The 12,808-nt window shown below is 34.3% G+C and overlaps 1 protein-coding gene across 6 annotated transcripts in view; it reads right to left on the reverse strand.

The window, feature by feature from the left end:
• Positions 1–585: 585 nt before the first annotated feature.
• uckl1b (uridine-cytidine kinase 1-like 1b) overlaps positions 586–12,808 on the reverse strand; it is a 35,179-nt gene continuing 22,956 nt past the window's right edge. For 4 of the 6 annotated variants that reach the window (XM_058763075.1, XM_058763077.1, XM_058763081.1 and 1 more), the window contains exons 8-15: positions 8,853–8,872; positions 7,679–7,777; positions 6,352–6,445; positions 5,894–5,956; positions 5,588–5,710; positions 3,827–3,934; positions 3,130–3,286; positions 586–2,117 (exon numbers count right to left, since the gene is read on the reverse strand). In XM_058763075.1, coding sequence (XP_058619058.1) covers positions 2,038–2,117; positions 3,130–3,286; positions 3,827–3,934; positions 5,588–5,710; positions 5,894–5,956; positions 6,352–6,445; positions 7,679–7,777; positions 8,853–8,872 — 744 coding nt within the window. In that variant the 3' untranslated portion in view covers positions 586–2,037. Of the gene's footprint in view, positions 2,118–3,129; positions 3,287–3,826; positions 3,935–5,587; positions 5,711–5,893; positions 5,957–6,351; positions 6,446–7,678; positions 7,778–8,852; positions 8,873–11,696; positions 11,714–12,808 lie in introns of all 6 variants that reach the window. The other 2 variants (XM_058763076.1, XM_058763079.1) reach the window with 1 other exon arrangement.

Below are 12,808 nucleotides of genomic sequence, written 5' to 3' on the forward strand. Positions count from 1 at the left end.
AACCATTTAGACAAAAAGGTTTTCTGTGGCATCGTGAAGCACCTTTTTATTTTTAAGAGTGTATGCTCAGCAAAGCTGGATTTATTTGATCAAAAATACAGTAAAAACTAATATTGTGAGATATTTTCCATTTGAATATATTTTCAGATGCAATTTATTTCTGTGATGCAAAGCTACATTTTCAGGGTCACATGATCCTTCAGAAATCATTCTAATATACTTCATATATCTAATATATTTGGTGCTCAAGAAACAATTCTTCAACGCTGAAAACAGTTGTTCTGCTTACACATTTTTTTTCAGGATTATTTGATCGATTTCAATGTCACTTTTGTTCATCTCAATGCTTCCTTGCTCAACAAAAGTACTAATTTCTTTAAACATACCAACAAAAAAAATCTCACTGACCCCAAATTTTTAACCAGTATTGTGTGTACGGTGTGTATACATTTTTATATACACACATCCATGCATATGTAATCCAAACAGTGTGATTAGGATCAATACATGAAGCACATCACAATTATTACACTGCTATTCATCAAATATTCAGTTCAATCAAATAAATAAGCATGAAACATTGACTTGATTTTAAATGAATTTATTATGCAAGGTGTGGATACGAGTCACTGTTATGCAGAACATCAATTATACAGTGTAGCAGTCTTTACACAAAAATATCAGACTGACCAATCAGAATCAAGTATTCCAGAATGTGTGCAATGACAGTGCAATAAAATAAATAGCTAAATAAATCCTAGACTATTATTCTTGTTGTAGGACAAAAGTCACAGTAGATACATTCACTAGGCCTTGGCATGACCACCGCAGATCTCAGTGCTCCCACATTTGTTCGCATTTTATAGCAAACATTAAAAAGACGACAACTTTTTTTTTGTATATTGCAGTACAGGATTTTGTTTGTTTACTATTGTGAGTCAGCATAAAATCAAACAAATAAAACACACAGTCGCATCATATTTCTATGATGAACTAATGTCTTCAAGCTAGGTACTTTCTCAAAGTGCTCAGTGGAGTAAAAACGATAAAACCGAGATATCAACGCAACATCCATAATAAGAGCAAGCACAATGCTCATTGGTTTAAATTTCAGGCCAAACACCAACACTTCCTGTGGGCTAGTTTTGTTCTCGACGCGACGGCGAACATCAAGCAGATGTCAGCCATATATGGTAAAGACAGCTATAGACTCACTGGACAGACGCAAGATGCTGCATTTTTGTGGCTCAAAACAAAAACAAAAAACGTGTAGGTTATTCTCATTGCAGAATGTGAACTCGATTACAGATGATCTGCAATACAGATCCTATCTACATTTAACAGGAGCTGCTCCTTCATGTTTATGTTTGATAAATAGATAAGAGAAATCCTTAAACTGAGCTCGACATCTCAACTGTCAAAATCCTTGCAGAAAATTGTAAAAAAAAAAAAAGTTTAAGTTGTACAGAATGCAGTGCTCAGTTGTGAAAGTGTAATTGTTAACAGCGTGTGGTTTGGTCAGCAGCCGTCTGCAGGTAAAGCGAGAGAGAAAGCAAAGATTAAAAAGCAACGCCCACACATTTTTTCCGATGAAGTGGTCCTTCAAAGAAATTCACTGTCTAAGTGTAGCAAGGCAGCGCTTTGAGTCTTACTTTACTCTCTGAAAGCTTGACTGCTGCATGAAACGGAGTACAATAATAAAAATGACACGCTGTTTGCCATGACGAGGCATACACGTGCCAAAAATACTAAACATCAGATTCCAAAAGTGGCAGCAAACACGCAAGGAAATAAATCAACTGCACGTGCTTCAGAATCAAACACTACACGCTTTTAGACGACAGTACTGTAAATATTATTAAATAAATCACATTTAAAAAACCAACTAAATAAACCTTCACAAATAAAAACTTCACATAAAACATTTCTGTTTGGGGAGTGCCAAAAAGTATAAAAATATTTTATAATGTACAAATATCCGGCGTGCTTATCAGATTGGCTTCGTCAGTCTGAGCGGGTGAGATGATCAGACACTCGTCAGCAGCTGGGCTCATCCATGTCATCATCGCTCCAGTCTGGAGGCGCATCCGTGCCAAAATATCGATCCCCAAAATTTCCTGAAAAATTCACATTTAAAAGCACATGTCCTCAAAATGATGCTTACTGTAATGATTTGCAGTTGTAATTTTCATTATTCTCATTAGATTCTCCTTACTTTTTTTATAAAACAGTACAAATAGTATTTTCATTTCCTCAACTGATCTTACTCAATATTAAAGATATTAAAAATAGAATACTTAGAGTTTAAATTTTTAAAGCCGAGTCCCCCGTGTGAGTTTTTCGAGTATGTCACATGACACACCGCATCCACAATATGTATTGGTATATGACCGATGTATTGGTTTTATTTAAGTTTTTTCTTATTATTCAAAATATTCACAAACTGGAAAATAGTAATACGGATTTTAATGCCATGTCAGCTTCTGAGGCTATTTTCAGGAGTTATACGAGAGTTACAGAAATGCAATAACAATGAAAAGCAAATAAACCGAAAGATACAACATTTAAAATTACATAAGATGCTTTACATTTCCATTTTTTTTTTACAAACTGGTTATCTGTTAGATTTAAAACATGTAAACTGACCTTTAAAGAGTCAATTTTATAGTTACTGCTTCAGTATATTTAGTACTTGTGTATTTAAATGTTTGAAACCTAAAAAAAAAAAAAAATATCACGTGGTTGAAAATACGCTTGTCATATCACAACTTTTTTAGTATTTTCAACCACGTGATGGTTATTTTAGGTTTCAAACGTTTAAATACACAAGTACTAAAGGTGATTAATCACACCAATTATCCATGTCAAAGGGTTAATAATATATAAAGTAATAACTATGAAACAAAAATCACACATTGCAAAAACCTTAATGGTCCTATAGGTCCTAAAGGTAAAAAGTCTTCACTTTCCATTAAGCAAAGTATAATTTATTAATTTTTTCTTATGATTTGGGGTGAAATATGAGGCAGACATGCTCAAGGCTGGTTTTGTGAGAATGGCCCGTTTGTGTAGAACGTTTAGGACAAAAAACCAGAGTTAAGCAGATAAGTAATGCTGATGAAGTCTCACCTATGCCGGGGATGATGTGGAACAGGTCGTTGACCTTCTTGTCGACGGCGGTTGTGATGATTTTGACCTGAGGAAAGGCGTAGGCCACAGAATGGACGCCCATCTCAGCCATCAGCAAAGACACCAGCAGGATCTTATCCTCCTGAGCGTCATGATCCTACACACACACACACACACCTCATGAAGAAAATACAGTCCCGTTCCTCCACCTGTACTTTTTTATATTGAACAGTGTGCCATTTATTTCTAAAAAAAAAAAAAAAAAAAAAAAAAAAAGTAATTTCCACCACAGAAGTATTACATTTAATATATAATCGCAGATGTGGATGATTTCTTTTTTAGTTCATGCATCTTCAGTGTTAGTAAATTAATTATATTTAAACACGTGTGAGAGTAAACACTGTGTTCTCAGAGGGTTTATTTTATTAAACTTCCACCGGTGCCAAAAGCGGTCATAGAAACTGATAAATACAGCTCTGTAGAATTAATATGCGAGAATGTGTAAAGTTATGTCATGCTCTATGGCTGCTGTCAGCTAGTGAGGTTTCTCTGCTACGCCTACACTGACAGACAAACAAACTGGGCCGCTCTACATGTGGCGCCTGAGTAGGCGTGTGTGTCTCTGCCACTGCACACGATCAGTTCCATTAGATGCGAGAGGTGTTGTGCAGGAAAACGGGTTCAAATGCAGACTTACAAGTAAAACTCTGATGGCCATCATGGCTGCCGCTCCGGTGGACACAGTGCAGTCCATCAGAATCACGTGATCCTCGCTGATGTCTTTGGGCAGACGCAAATAGTGCAACTGGACGGCAACAGAAAAGACAACTGAAATGTGCAGCAATAACATGTCTAAATGAATGAATCAAAATTAACAAGTGAGTTCATGCAATTATGTAAACATTTATTTCTTTAAAAATTATATTTACACTATATTATATTGTGCAAAATGACTGAAGGCAGGTAATGGGAACAAGTTAAGTGGTACTCTAAAAAACAACTGCACAATTGCATTGCTTCATCATATTGTTGTCAGTGTTGGGAAGGTTACTTTGGGAATGTAATAAGTATTTACAATTACTTTATTCATATAACTGATTACTTATTGATTATTATTCATTTTGAAACATGTAAACCAGGCAGTAGGGCACAGCCACCACAAAATCAGACTTTAGCACTGCTGTTTACTTTACTTTAGATAGTCCTGAGTTTAAAATTAAAAATAATAATAATAAAAAAAAAAAAAAGTTTAATAGCTATGATACTGTTTTTGAAATCAAATCTTTGCATAGCTATGACAGGAGACACTGGCATCTAAAAAAAGGTCATCTTAAAAAATAAAGCATATACATGAACTCAAAAAGAAATAAAACAGTTATTGAATAAGCATGTGTCCTATTCTGTGTCCTAAACTCCTGAAACATTGGTGTCTGCAATTTATGAAAGATATCAATTAAGTCTGTATGCAAGTGTGTGTGTGAAAATATGTAACGTTAACATTTTCATAAGTAATTGTAATTTAATTACACATTTTTTCTCAGTAACTGCAACAGATTAGTTACATTTATTTTGTAATTAAATTACGTAACTCTGTAGCATGTAACTAGTTACTCCCCAACACTGATTGTTGTGAAGAACAGAACGATACGAGTAAGACTAGAGCACTGCTGCAGACAGTTTTCGTATTTTCATTGTCTTTTATAAATGTATGTGTGTATATGTATATGTATATGTATATATATATATATATATATATATATATATATATATATATATATATATATATATATATATATATATATATATATATATATATATACATACATACATACACATATACACATACATTTTTATATATATATATATATATATATATATATATATATATATATATATATATATATATATATATATATATATATATATATATATATATATATAAATAAAAACAGATACTACACTTTAAAGCACCAAAAAAAAAAAAAAAAAAATGTTATAAACTATAAAATATCTATAAATTGTACTAATAACACAAAATACTGTAACACTGAAATGTCTTGCTCAGAAAACGTTTAACAATAATCTTTAAAATAAAACAATTTAAATAAGTAAATAAACAAATGGTAACACTTTAGTTTTGGGACCAATTCTCACTATTAACTACAACGTTTGCCTCAAACTCCAGATTTGCTGCTTATTAGTATTTAGGAAGGTAGTAGTTAAATTCAGGTATGGGGTAGGATTAAGGGATCTAAAATATGGTCATGCAGAATGAGGTATTAATATGTGTTTTATAAGTACTAATAAACAGCCGATATGCTAGTAATATGTAGCTAATAAGCAACTAGTTAATAGTGAGAATTGGTCCCTAAACTAAAGTGTTACCAAATAAATAAATCAATTTAAAATGTAGTTTCTCTCTCTTGAACTGATGCGTGTAAATTCTGGGGGGCGTTACCTCAGGCTCTCCTGTGTCCTGATTGGTCTGGATGAGGATTTTGCCAATGCGGACGTCTTTGCACACAGCCCTAAGCGCGGGCTCCATGGTCTCTCCCGCCCTGAGAATCGACACACCCGTAATCTGCTCAAAACAAAAAAGAGGGAGAGTCTGTGATTTCCTTTTTAGGGCCTAAACTTTTCTACACCACACAGAACAAAGACATTTCTGTATGACAGAGAAAATCCCCAAACGAACAGATTGATTAAGCTGAACCACCAAGAGATTGCACAAAAAGATGTTTTTCGAGGCACATTATTTTCTTACTCTCTTCCCATGAAAGGTTCGGCCATCGTAATCTTCTCCTTGTGGGGTCTGAACAATGTGAACCTGCAGCAGATAACAGGCAAACTGTAACATCAAGCTGTTTTTGTCCAGGCATATCACATGTAGCTAAACTGATCTTCCTCTCTGATTAAAAGCCACAGTAAAATGTCAGCAGCAACATCATGAAGCTAACTAGCTCATTGCACTTCTCCTGTGAGCGTTTTAAGTGTAAAGGTCACTGTGTTGCTGCTGCGCATTGCTAAGTCAATTTCTATCATGCTGAGTTTGTTGAGTTAGACTGAGTTTCCACTGCGGTGGACAAGTGAGACAAGTTTCCATGTTCAAGACGAGGCCTCCATGCCCACACGCTCAAATCCGTTTGCATGCCTTTATTAGGTCGATCTTAAGATTCCCCAGCAATCCCTCCATCTTTGCTTGGTCTGTCACTCTTTTCTCACCTGAGATGGAAGGAAGGACAGCGCTCTTTCGATGAGGAGCCGCATTAACCTCTTGGAGTAGAAGATGAACTCGTCTCGACTGGTCTCTTTATTTCTGCAACACAAGCGCGAACGATAGATTTACTTACTAAAACGACAAAACAGTTGTGTGTTTATTCGTTTATTAACCTTGTAAACTTTTTATTCAAAATATATTACATAATATATTTAAATTTATTACTATTGTTAATATTTTTTTTTAGAGTTTTACTAGTTAATCTAACATAGTTAATCAGACATTTAAGACCTCATGAAACAAATGGACCAATGCAATTTTCCTAACAGGCATTTAGGCAGGATATATAGTGGGACTTCCTCTATTTTACCATGCAATAGCCGTTAGTTTACGTTACAGCCTGGCATAACCACGCACAGCCTGTGACATGGACGAAAGCAACAGACTTTCAAAATGAGTACATTTCAGCCACTGGCTTCTGCTTCTTGATATTGGTAGTTGGTCACAGGTAGTATGAGGGGGAGGGACAATTTCCACCCAATAATGGGTCACTGGTATGTTCTGAGAGGGTGGGGAAAAAACGAAATAAATAAATAATAATAAAAAAAAAAACAAGCAAAAACAAAACCAATCAAAACAACGAACCAAAAAATGATAAAACATAACAAAAAACAGAAAGCAAAACTACGCTAAAAATTAAACAAAATAAATAAACTACAAAACCAAGCAAAAAAGAAAAAGAAAACTAAACTAAAAACAAAATTTTTTTTTTTTTTTTAAATACAAAAATAAAAGAAAGAAAGAAATAACTACAATAAAAAAAAAACTACAAAACCAAGCAAAAACAAAACTAATTAAAACAACGAACCAAATAATTAGCATAAAACATAATAAAAACATAAAACTATGCTAAAAAAAAAAAAAAAAAAAAAAACCTACAAAACAAAACCAACCAAAATGAAAACTTAAAAAAAAAAAAGAGAAAACAAAGCTAAGCTTAAAAATCTAAAAAAATAATAAAAATATAAAACCTCCAATAGCAGCACATCACAGGGTATGATGTTACCTCCTGCTGTTGTTTGAATTGACAAAACTGAATTTTCTTGGCATATTGTTGGACATTTTGTCTACGTTTATACAATACACATTTTCGAACTATAGTTGTGTTTTGCATAAGGTCTTTCCACATTACTTCACTCTGGACAGCTATACGAGATGCTGTACAGTTAGTCTGGAAACTCGAAGTACTGCAGAGTTTTACACAATGCATACACTGCTGTGAGATGTGTGAAGTAAACTGTTGCGGCACAGACGTGTGTGCGTGTGTCTGACCTGATGATGGTGTGCATGCCGCGGACCTGCGGGGTACTCTCCAGAACACTAAGGGTCTGCGGAAGGGGCTGGGCCTGATGGGCAGATGCCAGGGCCGCCCTGTTACCATAATCACCGGCAAAAGACAGAAACGGACAGGAAGTCGTCAACACAGTGGAATTAAAAGGTACGTTCATTCCAGCACTACACAGGCGGAGAGAAACACATGCTCACACAATAGCTACAACGTGTCATTCAAACGTTAATGCAATGTTAGAGGAGAGCGTGAAGCGAGGATTTAGAAGCATACAGGAATGATTTATATAACAGAGAACCAAAGGACAATCTCCATATGAAAAACTGACCCGTCTATGAATTATATGGTGGCCCCAAAGAGTATTTTGCCACTTCTTTTCATTAATTTTTTGATCAAAAGTGACAGTAAAGACTTTTAATTTGTAATAAATATTTCAGTTTCAAATAAATTATATTCTTTTGAACTTTCTATCCATCAAAGAATCCTGAAAAATGTCACTTCCACAAAAATATGCAGCAGCACAACTGTTTCTTGAGCGGCACATTAGCATATTTGAATAATTTCTGAAGGATCATGTGACTGGAGTAATGATGCTGAAAATTCTGCTTTGCATCACAGGAATAAATTACATTTCACTGTGTTATTATAAATTGTAATAATATTTCACAATATTTCACTGTATTTTTGATCTAATAAACAGCAGTCTTGCTGAGCATAACAGACTTCTTTCAAAAACATTAAAAAATGAAAACCAAGCCCAAACATTCAAGCAATCATAGTTATGCATTAAGTGTTCAAATACTTTTTGAAGCCACTGTTCACTCCAGCTTACAAAGACTATCGGTTAATCACATCTGTTAGAAAGTTTCATGAGCTCTGAGTAGGTCAGGCTTTTTTGGGAGTATCCCATGATTCAATTTCACAAGCACTCAGGTCAAAGACTGCATCCTGTCACAAACAAAACACCGCCTTCAATGTAAACTCTGACAAACTCGAGCAGAACAGTCATGTCATTGCTTTACATTTAAATTAGATGCTTCATTAAAACATGGGTGTGACAATATGCAGTCTTTGGAAATCACACCAAGATCCCTGCTGTTCTACTTAAGGTTTGTAATACAACAGCAAAAAAAAAAAATCATAAGCAAATCTCCTCACATATCCCAGCGGAGCTTTCTCTGTGGGGGAAGTGACAAACAACAGAAAAACAGACAATGACAACAGGAAGAGAAGGAAAAGAAAAGAGATGTCACACACTATCAGGTGAAGGAGGATGAGGCGGTCACATGACTCCGAGTGGAACAAGAGTGTGACAGCTGCGAACGGCACTTCAGCACACAGTGTGCATGTTCTGTGGGCAAATCATTAGCACTGATCGTGCCATTCAGTCTCATTTTAAAGGTACAGTTCACCCAAAATTACAATTTTGTCATCATGGAAAACAAAATCAGCAAAATGTCCCAGCTGCTTCTCGGGGGGGGGATGTGACGTGACAAGTCGTCTGAAGCCTTACGGTAGCCTATGTGGGGAACTGATGGAAATTTAAGTCTTTCATGCACGTTCAAATATGTCAATGACGATTAGTAATGGAACCAAATGAAGTCTGATGGCACTGACCTAGTTCACCCAAAAATGAAAATTCTGTCATGTACTCACAGTCACGCATGTTTGAGCTTCTGTTTAATGTATTTGATATGTCTGTGTATTGATCAGTGTTTACATGTGAATAAAAGCATAAAATTAAATCTGTTCGTCTTATACAGCAAACTGCTTATATGAAGTACTTTCAATGTTTTTATCATTTTGGTGGAACAGATGTTTAATGGAGGAACAGAAATGTCTGAAGTTTCATTAAAATACCTTAATTTGTGTTTTGAAGACGAGCCACAGTATTAAAAAAAAAAAAGTGAAGTGATCATGGCACGCTCAGTCTCAATCACAATCCATTTATAATATTGCACATAGTATTGTGAGATTTGTGTTGTGAGGTAACATGTGATACCCAGCCCTAAAAGAGACAGGCATGTGAGTTTAAAATGACATAAAATGAATAAATGATGAATTTATATTTTTAAGTCAACCATTTCTTTAACCTGTGCAAGCTGTGACAGTGCTGTGCAAATACTTGTTTTTTTTTTGTTTTTTTAAATATCAGATTTGGTGTGGGTCCTGTTGTAGCTGTCATCCTCTCATTCACTCTCACTGACACAAAGGTCTGCTACATCCTGTGTCGGGGGCTGTACTTCCTCATGTTTCTCTCTCTCTCTCTCTCACACTCATGTGCTGCCGTTTCTAGTCCAACGGAAAAATGAAACTCTTTGTAGTAGACATAGGAAACTTCAGTGCGTGCGAGACGCCGTGTTCAACAATAGCTACAGAGACAACCATGAGAGAGAGAACGAGAGGGGAAAAATAGAAAGAGCAAGAGAAAGTAAGAGAAAGAGAGGTCAAGGGGAGGAAGACAGCGGAGTATTTTTAGATGCGGCATGCAGGGAGGGTGTCTGCTGTAAAACACTGAAGGATGGAAAAACAGAAGGTATCTGCCTCCCTCCTGACTGCAGCGCTGAGCATCTATCCTCCCGTATTATATCATGCCATGAGATGTCCATCCCATGATGCTCTACTGCTGGGAAGTACTGGATTGATCAGTGCTGGTCTGTGGTTTCCCAAACATCATGGCTGTGAATATATCAGTGTGGGTCTATATATAATAATAAAGCTTGACCCTTTTATTATTTTTTGACAATGCCAATTTTTTTTTCCATGTTAATGGAAAAACAAGAATGATCTTGTAAAACCAGTCAAGAACACTTCTGGGTCATATCTTACCCCCAAATGAAAAATAAATAAATAAATGCAATTAATCAATATAAAATTTATGAAAAAAATATAGAAAAATAAATACAAAAATTAAATTATTATTATATTTAGTAAAATTAAATAAATAAGTGTTTTTACTGCTATCTAAAACTAAAGTTGAAACTCATTTTCAGCCATTGAAATAACGCTATATATATATATATATATATATATATATAAAATTTTATTTTTTATTGCTGTTACTGAAATAATGCATAAAACTGCATGGAAAATGTAAACATGTAAACAAGAAAAAAATTTATTAGAAATGCTGCCTTGAGAACTAACTGAAATTAGCTTAAATTTAAGTACTAAAATTTATGCTAAAACTACAAAGTTAATTTTACATATATAAATTAAATTTAATAATTTATACATTATTCACACATTAAATATTTAACACATAAAATTAAATATTGGAATTTAAATTAATTTTTAAATATTTTTTATTTTATTTAAATGTTAAATATAAACTGATGTGCAAAAAGTACTAAAACTAAAATTATAACTGATATAAGAGCTACTTTTAAAACAAACTAAAGGACCTAACAAAGTTGCCAAAACAACCTAAAATTAAAATGAAAACTGAAAATAAAGATAAAGATAAAAGCTAATCCAAAATATTAATAAACACCATATTAGTATATGAATAATACTAATGCTAATATATTAAGATATAATAATAGTAATAATAATAACAACAACAACAACAACACTGAATTAAATAAAAATAAACTAAAAAATATGTCGAGGTAAAATATGACACGTGTCTTCATGCTAATTACAATTCACTTGATTCATTATCTAAAAGACTGAACCACACCAATGCTCATAAAGACCAATGTGACAAGGGGCAGTCAACATAAAGAGACGCTGCCCTCTTTTGGTCTGTACAGGAAGTGCCGCAAGGCTCAGGAGGAGGAAGATCCCGTCATGCTGTGAAGGCCACAGTTTGAGAGGCTGGTATAAGTTCCCCCTACTGACTGATCTAAGGCCAGTTTTCTCACTCCTACATTTGTGACTGCTCTGAATATCATTATCAGTTGTGAACCTGATTGTCAGGACTGAGCCCAGATCAGTGCCGAGGGGAAACTTCTGTGCAGGCAGTGACAGGAAGTGAGAAGATGAGCAGTGCTACTCTACCTGACGCTGAGTTCACGCTGTGCCACCACGAGCGGAGCAAGAGGGGAAGAGAGAATAATCCAGTGCGGTGAGGAAGCACGGCCAAACAAAATGTGTCACCAGTATTACAGAAAATGAGCAGGCCCACACAGAATCTGCTTGAAAGGGACTTTTTGAGCTGATTTTAGGACCAAATCTGTGGGATTCTATGGAATGAGTTCATTGAGCTGAGAGTATTACTTTCTTATTGAGAGCTGAAAACATCAAATTTATCAAAATATTTATCAAACATGAAAAGGCTGGGGAACATGTACAGAGTGTTTGAATTTTGATGAAATCTGTGGGTGCAGATTCCCTGTGGGCCTGAAAATGAGTTACATCATTTGCCTTTTAATATTACAGTCAATGATACAAACCACATGACAAGTCAAATATTAGTCCACTACAAAGCATTCCCAATCCAAGATGCACAAGCGTTATTAAAACTACTTCTCATGAGGTGCGCGCCGCACACTGATTACTGCTCTAATAAATCACAGGAAAAACATTTAGGAGGAAACAATGAAGATGAATATAATTTTCATAAATCAACAAAACACATTGCTGCATTGTAAAGGAAATATTAATGAAGATGTCTCACAAGGAATAAGAATCTTCTTTGATAATTAAAATGTTGATTTTCTCCTGAAATGTATCGCAATATTGGCGGAATTACTTATTAATATATTTTTAATAAATAGATTAAAGTCTAAGTTAATTAAAATGCTGTAATAATCCATAATCAAAAATTCTGTTTATGACATTTTCTTTCCTAATTTTATTTAGTTGAAGACCATTTTTGAATGGAATTAATTTACTTTTATAGACACTCCCATTGTCTGTTAAAATAACAAAATAATATATTTAACTGTAAATTTAAAAATAATAATAATTAATGGTAAATGTATTGTAAAATATTTTTAATTACAAATTACAAATGTCAAAAAAACCTCTGAATGGTAGTTTTAAATTAATTAATTATAGTTAATATAACTGTAGTTATATATTATGTTTCTGTTAAAATGTTATTAAATAGGTGGCCTGGAATATTGTGTTTGACAACGAGGAGCCTTCAAGACAACAGAACCACTTGG

Source organism: Onychostoma macrolepis, chromosome 23 (assembly GCF_012432095.1).
Source record: "Onychostoma macrolepis isolate SWU-2019 chromosome 23, ASM1243209v1, whole genome shotgun sequence".
Lineage (NCBI taxonomy): Eukaryota > Metazoa > Chordata > Actinopteri > Cypriniformes > Cyprinidae > Onychostoma > Onychostoma macrolepis.